The following is a 17,293-nucleotide window of genomic DNA, read 5'->3' as shown; positions in this document are numbered from 1 at the left end:
ACAGAAACTAGGGGCCATCTGGATACTAGACATTTTGTTGGTATAAGCTAACATCTGTGACTCTGCATAACTACTTACTAGAAGAATTTAGTCTTTTACCAAAATAGATAAGGTCACTTAGGGCTCGGTTCTTTTCAAAGAACTTGAAAGTGACTCGTAAAGATGGTGTATCATTCCTCTTCAGTTAGGTACTGAAAATATTCAAGAGTCACTGCTGATGTGAACAGATTTCAGAAGGGTAGCCGTGTTAGTCTATAAGTCACAGCTTGGAATTACTTTTGTTAAAGGAAGTGAAAAAAGTGCTAGTTGGGTTGGATGTTTAAATGTTAGAAATAATACTGCGGTAACTTTATTCTTGTTTTGCTGACTCTATGAAGAGTATAATGCATAATAAAACTGCACAATTTGACAGATTTAGACAGCTGGCTCATTCACCAGAAGTTCACATTTTGTTAATGTCACCCACGTTGAATAAGGGAAGATTAGTTGGTAAGGTCAATTTACAAAAATGGTTGTCAGGACATTTTTTTTAATTGTAAAACTTTTTGTGATGGAATTCAGTAAAAAGACTATAGGCAGAAAGCAGTGGAGACAAAGAGCTGCTATTAACCTACAGATGCAGGCTACTGCAGGGTTCATTGCAAGATTTGTCACACTGCTTAGCCAATGAAGTGTTAGTGTGACTAGAACGGACCACCCTTTTCTGGGGTAAGAGGGCAATTTGGTCTCCATGCTCATTTAATCCTGAGATTTCTTTGAATAGACTGTCACTTGAATCTACATTGTGCAAAATTATGCATGCACTTTTTAATGCAGACTATTGTTCACTAAGCACTCAACCAAGCTTTCTCAACCAATTTCCATTTGGCATGAGGTCAGCTAAAACCCAAGTAATCATATATGGAAGGCAAGTGTAGCTTTCTGTTCACTTTAGCCAGTCTCTTCACACAGATTGGGACAAATATCAAGCATGCTTTCCTTGCAAATTTCAGATGTATTAAAATAAGAGACTGAAAACATCCATTAATGGAAAATTAGTTACAAGTCACTGTCCTATAAAGGTCATTTTCTTATGGGTGGGAAATCTTGCTGGACTATGTTAGACTGCATTGCTTAAACCACTATCCACTGTTGATACAGGAACAGCAATTTATAGGGCGATGATGGGAACACTGTGGTTGTTCTGTTTTCTCTTTGTAGGTAAGTTTTTCTGTAAGGCAGTAGTACAAAGGAAACCTTATATGTGATAGATATGAACGCTGAGATCTGGCCACACATGATGGGGGATCAATGGGCAGGGGCGGATTGGGGGTGGTCCCCCAGTCTGAAGGTGTCTATAGTTAAAATATTAACTAATGCTTTAAAAAACCTGAATACAGCATGTACACCAAATTTATTGATACATTTACAAAAATTCATTTTTTGTTAACTCTTCAAGGAACATTTACATTTAAAACCATATTTGGCAATAATCATCATATAACGTTTTGTACAAGTGACATTTTATGTACCCAAGATTTGCTAAAGTGAGCTCTTGTCCAGTGAAGTTCCATTCAGTGTGAAATCTGTAACAGTCTAATCATGTATAATCTGGGCAATCCTGTTCTAGTGAAAAGCACTTTTATAAACATTTTTATGGTATGCTGGAATTCTACAAAGATTGATTGGTGGTTGCTTTTTCATCCGTTGTAAAGGAATACATGTTGACACAAGGATACATTTCTAAATTAGATCCACAACACATTTAAGAGTGTTTGCTCTCTCATTCCCCGTCATTCCAATTAAGTTGGTGAAAAATGTAACTTTAGTATTTTACAGGACATGGCAAAGCTGTTTCATCTAGGTGATGTCTATATTATAAAAATAAAATAAAATAATATAAATATGTAACATGAACCCAGTGCCCAATGTTAAATAAAATATATGATAAAAAGCAGACCTTCTAGGATGACTGGTTTTGAAATACGCTGATATAATTTAATTATTAAACACTTGAAACAGTTTTGATATTAAGTTGTGATAACCAGATTTCTGCATCTATGCCAGATAAAGAAGTAAGTGCATAACATTCTGTAATAGAGATACATTGATGAAGGTGAAGGTTACAAGCTTACAATGAATTGCCTATTTAGGACTGCATTAAGGAGTTTAGAAATATTCTCTCATAGTGTAGTTCATTTCACCTTAAAAACCGTTATAACTAAATTTAATGAAATCCAGCAGTTTGTACAGTAATGTTTCAAAACTCCTCTCTTTATTGTTATAATCAGATAGTTACAGACATAAAATTGCTGGGATGTCAAAGAATCCATTATGACACCATAAGAGTCCTTTGATGAAAATGTGGTTTAAGTGGAATCACTGTGTAAGCTATTTCACGTGAAGAAATATATTTCAGAAATTCCACTAGTTATGCAACCACACTTATGATGGGGTTTTATGTGTGTTGTACATCTATACCGATGTATGGATATATGCACACATGAAAAAAAATTATCTGCACATGTCTGGAAATTATAGTTAAATTAATAAAAGTAAATTGAATCACCGGTGTTTATAGCAGGATAACCGTCCTTTTAAAATGACAGAATTCAAAATAAATGCCCGTTGAAAATGTAGTATCCAAATAGTCCCGAAACTATACAATGTAGCTGGTTAGATCCAGCAAATAGGATGTCATGTCTATAATCTGATCAAGAATACCTGCCCTTGTCACTCTTCGGATGTTTCTATCCACTTGTTCACACTGGGGGCCAAGATATCCTTTTTTACACAAGCACTTATTGGGTCTTACACAGACACCTCCGTGTCGACATGCTGGATCACATTTTGCTGTGGGGGAAAAAATATTCTAATTCATGTTGAGAATCTGACTAAGAAATAAAAAAATCAAAGGCATGCACATGACATGAGAGCTACTTAGCGCCAGGGACGGTGATGATAGGATAAAAAAAAATTACAAGTACGGAGTATGAAGACCAAACTGGTGCTAAAAAAAAAAAAAAGTTGCAGAATGGATACCTAGAACTGTGAAGGAAATAAATACTGTTTTCATGCTCCTAAGAGGACCTCACAAGTAATGGACTGTGAAAATAAATAGCTATTTGACTTATGGCAAAATTTTCAAAAGTGTTTAATTGACTTAGGCGCCTCAGTCTCATTTTCAAAAGTGACTTGGGCACTTGGAAATCTAGGGTTCAGGTTTATAAAGATATTTAGGCATTGTTCTCCCTGGCTTAGGTGCCAAAATCTCATTTTCAAAAGTGACTTAGGTGCTTTAGCTTTAGCACCTAAGTCCCATTGACTTCCAGTGAGACTTAGGCATCTATGTCAGTTAGACATTACAATGCTGAGCAAAGCAACACCTACATACATTTAAAAATCTGGCCCAAAGTCACTTTTAAAAATGGGATGTGGGTTCCTAAGTCACTTAGGCAACATTTTAAAAGGTATTTAGGTCTTGCAGTGCTCCTCATAGCAACAACTAACTGATTTAGGAGCTTACATCTCATTCTTAAAAGTGATTTAGTCACTTAGCAGCTTAAATCCCATTGACAGTCAGTCACTAAATATCTTGACAAATGTGGGCCTGAGGTACTTTGTGTCTCTTTAAAACAGTGGTCCCCAACCTTTCTGTGGGAATAGCACATTCCTATTCCCAACAGACTGTGGCAGGCACCAAACACCCTGTCGCCGAAATGCCGCCGAGAAACAGCAACGCTTCTTGGCGGCATTTCGGCAGGCGGTTCTCAGGTGGCCGCGGGCGGAGGCGTCATTTCGGTGGCATGGTGTCCTGGCGGCGCGCACAGCTGCCCCGGCGCCATTGCGCCCGCGGGCAACACGTTGGGGACCCCTGCTTTAAAAGATACCTGAATATTTACCACTGCAATTCTTTATTACTCAGTTTTGTCAGTTTTTTTAACTGTAAACATTAGATTGAGTTCCAACTAATATTAGCCAAACCAACTATAAATAACTGCAATTGTGTAACTTTTTTTAGCCCTTTGTTTGGGATGGGCAGTATTATGATGAAAATATTCAGATGTTTTTGTCATGATGATGCCACCCTGATGATATTTAATGATGTCTAAGACAAAATAGATGAGTAAAAATTCAGGTCTCTTGGTTTGCATTACTAATTTCTATTTTTCACTGTAAGGCCCTCTTAGAACCAGATTATTGCCTCCCAGATTATTGCCTTACTTTTATTATTTAGAATACGTTAGTGGTGCAAGGTCCCATGCAGGGATCTAAGCAGCATTGCTAAGTGTAGTCTGACATGTAGTAAAGAGAGAATCCTTGCTCTTTCCTAAGTTGCAGGTACTGGACTATATCAATCATCCTACACCCAACCTGCGAGAAGGGGAGAGATGATTAAGCACCCCATTAGATTCACATCGGAGTGCTTCTTCCTGGAGCTCCTTTGGGCAGGGAAAGTGGAAGGAGTACTGTCCAGAGTACAGACTTGCAGAATTTAGGGCTTCTGTGCAGAGGGTCTGCCTTTTTGTGCTGCTCTATGGGATTCTCTTCCCATCTAGTGCTGTGCTGCCATCATCTGTTTTACTTGCTTTTTATTGTATACCCACATCCTTGTCTGAGCCATCATTGACATCAGCTCAGCTCTGGGATTAGGGTTTGTTCATTAACTTTTGCTTCCTTTGGTGACACACCCAGAGTAAAGTTACTGAGTTCCAGAAAAAAGTTGGAACATAGATTTAAAAAAAAAGGCTTGGCAACAATTTGACGGCTTTATAACCCAGAGAATTTCCCCAGTGGATTATAAACATTTTACAATTATCAGGTATATCTTGTGCTGAAATATTTATCAAATTCTCTTTAATCAACATATTAACTAGAAAGAAAAGGAGGACTTGTGGCACCTTAGAGACTAACCAATTTCTCTGAGCATAAGCTTTCGTGAGCTACACTTCATTGGATGCATGCAGTGGAAGTGAGCTGTAGCTCACGAAAGCTTATGCTCAAATAAATTGGTTAGTCTCTAAGGTACCACAAGTCCTCCTTTTCTTTTTGCGAATACAGACTAACACGGCTGCTACTCTGAAACATACTAACTAGAGTCACTGTATCTTACAGGGAAAAATAAAATAAAAATGCAAAGGCATTTTAATAAAAGACCACATCAAACTGGCTGACTTTAAAGTATGCAAAAGAATAATTGAAGGGACAGATCCTGCAGCCCCTTCTGAGCAGGTAACTCTTATTTAAGTCAGTGGTAATTATATGTGGGGGGAGACTGCAGGGTCAGGGATTTAGGACCAGATTTTTCAAGGTACTGTATTTAGTTGCCTCATTCCCTTTGATTTCAGTGAGAATAAGGCACCTACATGTCTCTTGAAATCTGATTCCTAATTTATATTACTAGAATTTCCTTTGTATTTTACAACATGGTTGAAAGATAAAATAGGAGTATATTGCAGTCTACACTGTTATTGCCATTAATTAATGGGACTCTACATGCTGTACTTAAGGATCTCACATTGTAGCCTTAAATATTATTTATTGTAGATCTTTCATCTAGAGTCTTCTACTTCACACATCACCACGGTATCAAAGCGCCTGTTTGTTCTGTGCTTCTAGAATCTACAGTAAATTTGCTTTATCAGAGATTTTATCTCAGCAAGTCATTAAAGGCAATTTTGGGGGGAGGTAATTGCTATTTTCACTCATTGCCATGAATCTAAATACTAACCAGTTCTGCAGAATTCTCCTTCCCAGCCTTGATTACAGCAGCATTTTCCAGTTGGAGTGCAGTGCCCATTCCGACAATGCCTTGAGCATTCAGACATCAATATCTGTGCAGACTGAGCTGTTCTTTTGCATTCTTCAGGGACTAAAGGTCTGTAGAAAAATATGCGAGCCAATTACTTATTTAAAATCAGGGTCAAGGGGAGAGAATGCTTTCACACGTGAAATAAAAAAAACTTGCTTTTTTCTCTTTTTCCTCTAAAGAAAGCAGTTTAAAATGGCCCGTATAGAAAACATGTGAATACTGTAAGTGAAAACAAATCTCTTTTCACATAAAAGGATTATAAGAATACTGTCAGCTGAAATCTTTTCAAGACCTTATCTTGAATCATATAATTCCTTTTCCTGCATTCAGACTGTCACTGTTGACAGTGAACATGGAATGCAAACTGTACTTTTTTCTTAATAAAGGCCATCTCCTTTTCTCATTGGTAACTGTCACAGTTTCAGGGTAACTTCACCTGCATAACCCCTCCATGGTCCTTCAAGGGTACCCACTTAGGGTTTGTGGATCCCAGTTATGAGCTCTCTTGGGTGGTGACTTGTGTGTGTGTCTCTCTCTCCTGACCAGTGGTTTTAAGGCTGCACTGCTCCCTGCCTTTCACTGTGATATCCCGGCCTAAAGGCCAGCCCCTGTGCTTTGCTTTCTTCCTAAGGGCTATGATCACCATAATGTCAGCAGTTACCACATAGCTCTTTCTAAGCAAGCACATTTATTCTTAAGGTAAAAACTTTAAATAGAAAGCATATAAAAATAATACAAGTTCCTATGCACATGCTAAAAGCTTGCTAGAGGTCATCCATCAGTCTTACTGGGCCATAGTAGGCCAAGTCTTTCCAACCCTTCCATAAGGGTTGGGGGTTCCTGGGACAGAAGGTCCTGTCCATCTGCTGGATCAGAAAGAAGACCCTGAGTCCATTGAAACCCAGCCTTTTGATACCACAAGCCATTTCTTTGTCTATTGGTTTCTGGGAAAAGCAGTTTGAACTAGAATATGCAAGACTCCTACAGGGTTGGTACCTCACTGGAGGTGTTTACAATCTGAATGATTCACCGTAATCACCTCTCCCCTGTTCTTAGTTCCTAGAGGAGCTGTGGCAACCCTCTCTCCAGGAATTGCATACAATCCCTGGCACATAGTAATACATAAACTACTAATGCACTTACCGCAATATGGTCTCCAAAGATATTGCATGTGGTTGCAATATCTGTCACGTATATCAATACAAGTTTTGCCATTGACTTCAGTGGGAGCAAGATTGGGTTCTAAGGGAATAGTTATTCTCTCATAACCATCATTCAAAGAAAGATGAGACATTTTATGTTCTTAGCAAAATACAGTACAATGCATCTTTGTATGCAGTGTTGATGGAGCCGTGTCAGTCCCAGGATATTAGAGAGACAAGGTGGGTGAGGTAAATCTTCTATTGGACCAATCTCTTTTCTGTTCTCTCACCAACAGAAGTTGGTCCAATAAATGATATTACCTCACCCACCTTCTCTCTAATGCATCATTTCATACAAACTGTCTTCTAAGGTATTATTCAGAATTAAACAATATGTATTGAGACCACATATGAAGGCAGCACAGAACACCAATGCTCTGAGAGTTGAACTGCCTCGTGAGAAGCTTCCCTGGTTGAGCTCAAGAATTTGATTTTATCTTAAAAGGCCCTAAATAGTTTTGGAACTGTTTAGCTAAGAGGCTGCCTCTCTCCCTGGGCCCGTACTGCCACTACTGAGATCAGCAGCAGTGCTTAAGTGAGCTAAACATCCTCAGTACTGGAATTCACTTTCCACACTTAGTCTGTTGCAGCCTGGAATTCTTTCACATGCACTGCAGAGTTCATCTTGTCTCAGAGCCATTTGGAGAAGTTGGGGTCCATAAGGGGAGGAGCTGGAGGCTGAATGATGATTTAACTAGGGTACCATCATATGGCAGGGTTAGTAACTTTCATTTTTGCGGGACTGTCTTTGATTTGGAACAATTGTATTTATTTAATATATATCTGACAAAGTATTTTATTGGACACTTTAGGTTTTTAATTATGTGGTTTAAATTTTAAGAGCTGCCTAGATTTCTGTATAGATACTTGAGAAATCAATACAATTTACACTTAAATAATAATGGGCGAGGAGCAGAGAAAAAAGTATAGGAAAGGAACAAAAGGGATTTTTGGACAGAACTTGAAAGAGATTAAGGGATTTTAGAAGATTCTCACCAACAGTGAGAATAAAATAATAGTTGTGTGGCAAGAAAGAGAAAGCTGCCACCAGGTGAGTGTATGGAGTTGGAAGGGCAGTAGAGAGAAATAAGGTAGGTTGGAGGGCTAAGAAAATTTAGAACAATTCTGAACTGGATGTTGAAATGAATCAAAAAGCAGTGAAGTTCAAGGAGATTAAAGTAGGGGGAGACACCTAGAGAAAATTCCATAATATGGTGGAAACAGGGAGGCATACTGAGTGGGGGAGAGGGCCAGGATTTATAGATGGAGAGTGGAACACCTGGATCTTTAGGAGGTGAGGGAATACAGAGTTAGTGGTGGTTTTGGTAAGGGATGAGGAAGATGGTGGAGTCTGGTGAGGAATATCACATGTATTTCCAATAAGGCAAAACATTTAAGAGAAGGTTAGACAAACACCTGTCAGGAATGGTCTAGATAATACTTATTCCTGCCATGAGTGCAGGGGACTGGACTAGATGGCCTTTCGAGTTCCCTTCCAGTCCTATGATTCTATGATTTTTAAGGGAGCCCTGTATTAAAATTTTGGCATTGCATAACTGTCATAGAAGCACAGTAGTTAAAGGCCCAGTAGTTCACCATGTACATTGCCCTGCCAGTCCAAGTTTGTACAATTTTAGCTCACTATTACATGTCTAAAGCAATGGGGTTTCCGTCACTTGTCCTTTTTTTAGATGTTTTAGCTGAGATCCTATAGTGCCATCCTTTACAGGGTGCAAAGGTATATTTTACACAAAAATACTAAATATTTAAAATTATAGTGATAACTAAAGGTTATTTTATTACTCGGTAGGAAAGATAGATTATATAGACAATAATGGGATGTTAATGAATTTCCTTAGAGCAGAGGTACCAAAGATAAAGGACTTCAATCGCTGATGGTGTCTCAGCCTTTTTGTCTTTACTCTTTTCCGCCTCTTCCTGATTAACAGTATAACTTGTTGAAACCTTAAACTTCCACTGGTCCTGCTTTTCTGTGTCTTGTCTGTTCAGAAACTTGGTGTTAGTCCTGCTGGGTGACTTTTTCCTGTAGGTGCTCAGATACTCCAGGCTAGAATCTATCTCTGCCTCCTGTTTCTGTTGGCTTTTCCTCTAGCGAAGTGCCCGGTTTCTGATTTTTACCTACAGAGAGCACTCTGAATGGAGGTGTTTTATGTTATTATGACTCGTGCAGCCATTTTGCAATATCTAACAATATCACTGCCGCATTCTACAACTTCCGTTTGACACGCCAGGGTTTTTTTTTTTGCCTTGTACGTTCATAATTGAATCAAACTTTGCTGTAGTTTTGATACCAGTGTAAATGGAGAGTATACCTTGAGGGATGTCGAGTTCAAATGACAGAAAGCATTTACTGCTGAGCACCAATATTTCTGGCAGGATGCTGAATGTCGTAGGTTTTATGTAATGTAATTTTTCTGTCAGCTTCTAGCTAGACGTATTTTAGATGCTCAATGGCACTCAATATTTACAAAATACATTCTGCACTAAAGAAATTACTCGAATGCTTTCTGCATTAGCCATGGCCACAATATATTTTTTTAGAAAAATATATTTCTACATGACTTCAATTCAAACTGCATGCAATTCAGGGAATCCATTATTTATTTATCTTTTTATTTATTTATTTTTATCTATTGTTTTAGATTTAAATAGTATTTAAAAAGCCCTTACAAAAAGTGCTAGGCACTCTGGCAACTGATAAGTCTTATAAGAACATAATAATCATCACACAATACATTAAAAAGTCCTACAGGATATAGATTCAGTGGAATCTTTTCCAGTGATAACGCAAACCAAGCTGCAGAATTTCCTAGTAATTACACAGTTCACGTGTCGTTATTTATTATTTATTAAATATGGTTTTAATTTTAATTTGGAAATAACTGTAACTATAGATGATCTGCTCACATGTCATACAGCTTCAAACATCCATTCCATTGATATGCTTTGTTTATAAAATTCCATGCACCACCACAGGCATCTTGTGAAACATGTACATGTAAGTCTTTTGCCTTTCTTGTCAAAGAACAGATGGAGCCCACCACCTATATAACGAATAACATAATTTCATAGGAAATGCAGGCTTGACGGTATGCAAAGAGACCCATATTGTTGTCATATCCTTAATTTTTCAGTTGCCTCTGTATTTTTAGTTTAAATTACCAGGTTGAACATTGTATTAGCATCGGTTTTAGCACTTTATTTCCTAGTATTTTTCTTGAGAGAATCACTACGAAACTTTCATTTGAATGTTTGATCTCTTATTGTACATTCATGGTGTACTTTTCTGTTTATTTGAGCTATATTGTGACCCAAGCTAAGAAACTTTCAGGTGCCTTGAAGGGAGTATGCACTCACTTGATGGATTGGGACTAAATGAGTGCTGCAGTGTTTGGCAGCTGGGTGAGGTGGATTTGTTAATGAAAAGGGGAGGGGATGAGATCCGGAAGCGATGCCAGTGGTGGGGAAAAAGAAAAGGAGGACTTGTGGCACCTTAGAGACTAACAAATTTATTTGAGCATAAGCTTTCGTGAGCTACAGCTCACTTCATCGCTCGCTGGAAAATTGGTGAGTGGGTTTGGTTATCGGGGAAGAATTTAGCAGCTGGGGGTTGGTGGGATTCTCACTGAGAGAGTTTAATTTCTGGGACAGCCATAGGCTTGCTATTAAAATGGGTAAGTTGATTTTTGGAATGGGAGCATGCTTGAAGAGGGAGTCTGGGTGGGATTGGTTGTACAGCAAAATTACTTAGATTAGTGAAGACTGTAAGGAACTCCCAAAGGATCTAAAAAGCTAGGTAAATGGGTAGCATGATGGCAAATGAAATTCAGTGTTGGCAAATAGAAGACAATGCATGTTGGAAGAAATAACTTGAGCTCCTCATACACATTCTTGGGTTTTAAATAGAACATGGTAGGTTTTGGACAGCTAAATGAAAACTCTGCCGAACCAAAAACAAATATGCTAGGATTCATAGGGAATGGAATGGAAAACAGTACTGAAAATGTTATAGTGTTCTACAAATCAATGCTATGTCCTTATCCTGAATACTGTCTTCTACTCTAGTTGCCCTATCTAAAAAAAAAATATAAGAATTAATAGCATGGAGCCTGATGCTGAAAACTATTTCAAGGTCTGGAACAATATTCATGTGCGGAGAAAATGAAAAGATTAGGATTGTTTAGAGAGGAATGAGAGCGAACACGATGGAACTCTACAAAATGGGCTTGTATGGACAGGGTAAGTTGAGCACTCCCGTTGACTGTTTCTCATAGTGTCAAAAGAAGGGGGCATTCAAGGAAAAAAATTAAACTGGTAAAAGTAATTACTTTTTGTACAATGTACAATTAGCCTAGTGGCAATCATTTCAACAGGCTATCGCTGAAGTCTGATCTTAGTAGGATTTTAAACAAGGATTAGATATTTATATGGATAATGGCAGTCATAGTAGTAAAATATAGTACGATGCATAGATTATCAGGTTGCAGTTTAATAAAGTCCCTTTTCTGAGTAGAAGTGCATTTTAAGGGCTTAATATTAAACAAAAGCATAATTTGTGGTGGCAGGAGGAGGGGGGATAAAGGAAAATCTGCTAGTGCACAGGCAGGGTCTTGGTAGAGAGACTTCCCATAGCCTCTTTTTAGTGTGCTTAATTTCAGATAGACACAGTGGGCCAAATTTTCCAAAGGCGTCTCAAAATTGTGTGCTTGAATGTCCGGCTTGCATGTATGAATGAATCATGTAAAAATGAAGATGTGCTGACTTATCTGAGAAATATTTTGAAGTAAAGAATGACCATACAAATGACAGAAACTGAACTCAGAGCTTTTATTTGTGAAAATATTCATGAATTGATTTTTTTATTTAATCAAACAGCTTTATCTATGTTAGCACTGGTAGGTAAATTCTGTCGTCTTAGTATTCTACTAATGTGGTAAAAATAACAAAGAGTCCTTGTGGCACCTTAGAGACAAACAAATGTATTTGGGCATAAGCTTTCATGGGTTAGAACCACTTCATCAGGTGCATGGAGTGAAAATACAGGAGCAGATATAAATGCATGAAAGGATGGGGGTTGCTTTACCAAGTGTGAGGTCAGTTTAACGAGATAAATCAATTAACAGCAGGATACCAAGGTAGGAAAAATAACTTTTGAACTTGTAAGAGAGTGGCCCATTACAGACAGTTGACAAGAAGGTGTGAGTAACAGTAGGGAGAAATTAGTATTGGAGAAATTAAGTTTAGGTTTTGTAATGACCCAATCACTCCCAGTCTCTATTCAGGCCTAATCTGATGGTATCCAGTTTGCAAATAAATTCCAGTTCTGCAGCTTAATGTTGGAGTCTGTTTTTGACGTGTTTTTGAATGTGGTGGAAATCATGTATTTTATATCAACTTAAGCCTGTTTGATCACTTACGCAATTTCAAATATTTCTCTCTGTTGTTGACACTTGTGAATAAAACTCTGATTTTTATTCTAATATTAATTATCAATAAACTTGTACTTGTCATGCTTCATCAATATTGATCACATCACTAATTACTTGGGCTGGAGTGGAAGGGAAGATGGCAAAATTCACTTTGGCAAAGTGCCTAGTGACCAGATTAATAAAAAGGCAGGTGAAACAAAACCCTGTTATGATTGTTGAGTTGTATATGAAAAATCTTACTAATACTCCTTATGTATATTATGGTAAAGCGCAAAAGCATTCCTCAAGATCAGAGCACTGCTGAACATGTACACACATGAACATATAAGCGAGAGTTCCTGCCCCATAGAACTTACAATTTATGATATTCAAATCTTTAAGGCAAACGTTTTCAGGCACAGAACAATTGTTTTAAACTGGATCCCACAAATGTAAAATTAGTTCTGGAACTGACTGAGGGCCTGATCATGCCAACACTTAAGCATGTTTGTAATTTTGCTCACACACGTAGTTCTTCTGTGTCTCCTGACATAGACTATGGAGAATGGGGCAGATATGGAGAATAGATGGGGATCCATAAAGTTATTGACCTACTGTCCCTTCTTGCATGAAGTCACTGACCTTAATCTGGTCCTGAGTCCAAGAAGGGACAGTAGGTCAATAACTTTATGGATCCCCATCTATTCTCCATATCTGCCCCATTCTCCATATTCTATGTCAGGAGACACAGAAGAACTACGTGTGTGAGCAAAATTACAAACATGCTTAAGTGTTGGCATGATCAGGCCCTCAGTCAGTTCCAGAACTAATTTTACATTTGTGGGAAAGATTCTTTCACTCCTCCCATTAGTCCCTATAAAACTCTCAGGTGCAGAGCCCAGTAACCTGATTGTGTGTAGGATTTGGCTCCTAGGAAGTCAACCAAAAAAGCTGCTGCTAATGACTATGTAACTAGAATTTTTCAGACTCTATATCTTAAAGAGCTATTTGTATAAACAGTACAGTATTAGATATCTTGCTTGTTAAAGTATACATTCATGAATCTGTGTAATCGTAGATATATGGAGCATGGAATAAAAGCTGCATTTGGTCTCGGGGTACTCATTGTCTGATGAAGGTCTGACATACTCAGCAAATTGAGACATCGGGATAGTAAAATAATTTACATATGCATTACTGTACTAGGAATAGAAGAGCAGCCTCTGTTATTATTTAATGCAAGTTAAGGAATACAAATATAAGCCATGTTTTAATAAAGGAAAATTCACATAAAAATAATCTGTCATTTCATGGCATCCTTAATAAATCTCGATAGTTCCACCACATGCAGAAAGTCAGTGATTTAATTGCAATGTGTGTTGCTATTCCACTCAGGCACATGTGGAGCAATACAATTTAGGAGGCAAAATTCAGCTTTCATGTAATTCCACTGAAGCGAATGCCGTGCCATCAAGGGTGAAGTTGGCACAATATTTTTAACATGCTTGGCGAGTAAAACAAACAAAAGATGCATCTCTGTTCTGGGAATAGGGTATATCCATGCAAATCCTGACTCTGATGTCAAAAGGGTTTCTGATAGTTTCACTGCTTTGTGGATAGGAGAAGATTTCACTTCAATTACATTTCACCCCAAATATTACTTAGTTATTAAAATGATGGACAAACACATATTAATGCAAAATGTATCCTAACTTTGATTTTTTCTAGGGCAAATTGCAAGTGAAAATAAGTTTGTTTCATTATAATTTACTACTTGTCACAGAATAAATATTGCATCTCTTCAGGTACAGTTTCTAAAATAAAAATATACCTTAAGTACTGGGAGACATGCCAGAAGCTCGTTACTTGTCTCCAGATTTACTACATGGGAATAATGTGGAAAAAAACCTCACTGTTCTTAGATTTAAACTCAGCAACCTATAAAATTTATTCTTATATGGTATACTCGTTCATGACCTCTAGTCTTAAGAAATTCTGTCATGTTTGAAAACTAGTCCCTAGTGGAGCCTGTATCAATGTTAATAGCTAAGAGGTCAATGCAACTGCTAAACAGTTTGTATTACTGTCAGGGTGGTCATGAAAACAACACCTGCTGCATGAGCACTTGGCAGCTGGGTCAACAGGCACTGTGGGAATTTATCAATTTAGGGGGCCACTTGCATAACACTTTGACTGATGAATTGGCAAAGACTGGCTTACTGGACTAAAGCTGCTCTATTATGTATGACTTTCTTTGGGATGGCAGAGGAATTGGCTTCCTGCAGGCTCCAGAAAATAGTCAAAAGATAAACTGAACTGTTTTTTCCTTATAAAATGATAAAAAGTGAAAGCTCCTTAATACCCAATGTTAGAAACAGTAAGAAAATGAAAACAAAACCGTTACAGTCAGTGGATTGTGCTATGATTAAAAAAAAAACCCTCAGTTTTTCCATAGTGGTTACAAAGGACTTTTTGTGGTGTACTTCTGTAAAGTGAAACTCTCTAGGCTGGTATTTACTAAGAGCTTTAATTTCTCTTTAGTGTCTCTTATGGGAATAGTAACTGCATGTGGCTAGGTAAATGAGATAAGAATTTTGCATTCTAAGACTAAACTAAATATAATTAGACATTAATTCTGACTTTCCATTCTCTTAAATGACTTAGAGGGATAGTAACTTTTTGGATAGAAGGAGATTGTACGGCCCACCTGGGTGGGTTCACCAATAAAATGGCTCATTTTGTTGACAGCTTTAATAAGTGCTTTCAGAGTATATCTCTGAACCATCAAACATAGACTTTTTTTGGAGAATGGGTCTAATACTGTATATTTCTATTCTCATCTCTCATTAACCAAAATCTTCATAAATGCAACATTTAAACATTATTTTTATATTTTTCTGAAAATGGCAAATTCCTGACATATGAGACAGTTGTATTAAAAGCTATAACAGCTGAAGTTCTTGGGAACAGCGTTCACCTTAGCTTCAAATCGCCTGAATGAGATCAAGTGCCCCAGACACAATCCTTTGGAATAAATTAATTTGTAAATATTCTTCTGGTATCATAAACCACAGAAGAGTGTCAAAAAGGAATGCTAAACTGAATGGTACAAGTTTGTAGGGTTAAGCAAGTTTAGGGCCTAGTCCAACTCAAAACAATTCCAGCCTGGCCCAAAGACGCTTTGCAAACATGCTGTAGTCCAGAACTGTGTAGACTAATCATAATGCATGGGGAAGTATTCTCCCTTGAAAGTCCATGGAGCACCTGATTAGGTATTAGATACTGCCCTCTTTTTCAAAAATAAACAGGAACTAAGGAATTGCTATACTGGATCAGAACAAGTGTCTGTCTAGTTGAATCATGTATTAGACTATGACAAATACTGGATGATTCAGAGGAAGAAATGGATTTCCTTAAATGGATTTCTATACCTATGTCTGGTGAGTTTCTTTCTAACCCTGGGCAATGTTTGATTTAGATCCTAAAGCATAAGAGCTTAAGGGTTTGTCTACACTAGCACTTTTGTCGGCAAAACTTTTGTCAGTCAGGGATGTGAAAAAACCAGTCCCCTGACCAATATAAGTTTCACCAACAAAAGTGTCGGTGTGCACAGCACTATGTTGGTGGGAGATGATCTCCCACTGACACAACTACCATCGCTCGTTGGGTGTGGTTAAATTATGCTGGTGGGAAAGCTCTCTCCTGCCAGCATAGAGTGGCTACACGAGACCTTATAGCAGCTCAGCTGCAGGGGTACAGCTGTGCTGCTGTAAGGTCCATAGTGGAGACATAGCCTAAGAGTTGTTTTCTTTCTCTCTCTCTCTCTCTCTTTTTTTGCTGGGTGGGGTGGGGGGTGGGCGGGTAGTATCCTTAGCTAGTGTGGTGGTGGTGGTGGTGATGATGATGATACCTACAAAAAACTTGACAATGATTGGGGTGAGAGCACTGCCATTCTTGCTGACCAATATTGCCTCAGTTTCCTTGTACTCCGGTTTGTCTCCATCTGTTGTCACTTGTCTTCTACTTAGATTATAAACTCTTTGGAGCAGGGATGTTTTTTGTTCTGTGTTTGTACAGCACCTAGCACAACGTGGTCCTGGTCCATGGCTAGAATAATACAAACAATGTTATCTCTATACATGTTTGTTTGCTCTTTTGACTCCTGCTCTGTGGCTCAAAAATGTCTTTGGTAGTGAGTTCTATAGGCTAATTGTACATTGTGTAAAATAAACAAAAGTCCTTTCATCAGTTTTAAATGTATTGCCTTTCAGTTTATTTTAATTGAATGTCTCTTGGTTATTGTAATATGAGGGTAAATGGCAGTGCCCAAATGACATACTACAAACCATTCTTTGTTTTATATATCTCAATATTTCACCTTTTATTAATCTTGTATCTACATCAAATAGTGGTTTTTTTACATCCTCTTTTTCTATGTGGAAGTCTTTCCATATGTCTGACCATTTTCATTGCCCTTCTGTCATAGCCACTCATCACAATGGTTTCAGAGCACTTTCCACAGTTTAACTTATTAATTATTATTATTTTATTTAGTAGTAGTGGTATTGTGGTAGCGCCTGTGAGTCCCTGTTATGGGTTTAGACCACGTAGTACGAGATGTTGTACAAGCACAGAACATGTTTAAAGATGTTGAATTCAACTGTCCATAATGATGTCTGCAGCTTCCCTTGAGTTAGTTAATTTGAAACCATCAACATGTGACCATAGTTCAAGTGATTCCTTCCAATGTGTTTTATCTAGCACTTGTCATTTGCCAGTGTGCTGACCACTCCTTTCTTCGGTCCCTCTGGAATTTCTCCCTGTTTTCTCTATTGTTCATTAACCTAAATAACTTTGTCCTCCAGAAATGT

At 37.9% G+C, this 17,293-nt stretch overlaps 1 protein-coding gene across 2 annotated transcripts in view; it reads right to left on the bottom strand.

Annotated features, from left to right (window-relative positions):
- Window positions 1-1,092: 1,092 nt before the first annotated feature.
- The window catches only part of HHIP (hedgehog interacting protein), a 92,350-nt gene continuing 76,149 nt past the window's right edge, over window positions 1,093-17,293 (bottom strand). The window contains exons 12-14 of one of the 2 annotated variants that reach the window (XM_074950033.1): window positions 5,711-5,859; window positions 2,704-2,832; window positions 1,093-1,850 (exon numbers count right to left, since the gene is read on the bottom strand). In XM_074950033.1, the coding sequence (XP_074806134.1) occupies window positions 1,840-1,850; window positions 2,704-2,832; window positions 5,711-5,859 (289 nt within the window). In that variant the 3' untranslated portion in view covers window positions 1,093-1,839. Of the gene's footprint in view, window positions 1,851-1,906; window positions 2,833-5,710; window positions 5,860-17,293 lie in introns of those variants that run through there. The other variant, XM_074950032.1, reaches the window with a different exon arrangement.

Source organism: Natator depressus, chromosome 4 (genome assembly GCF_965152275.1).
Source record: "Natator depressus isolate rNatDep1 chromosome 4, rNatDep2.hap1, whole genome shotgun sequence".
NCBI classification, from domain to species: Eukaryota; Metazoa; Chordata; order Testudines; family Cheloniidae; genus Natator; species Natator depressus.
Note: the sequence above shows the minus strand (reverse complement) of the source record. Positions and strands in the feature narration are given on the sequence as shown.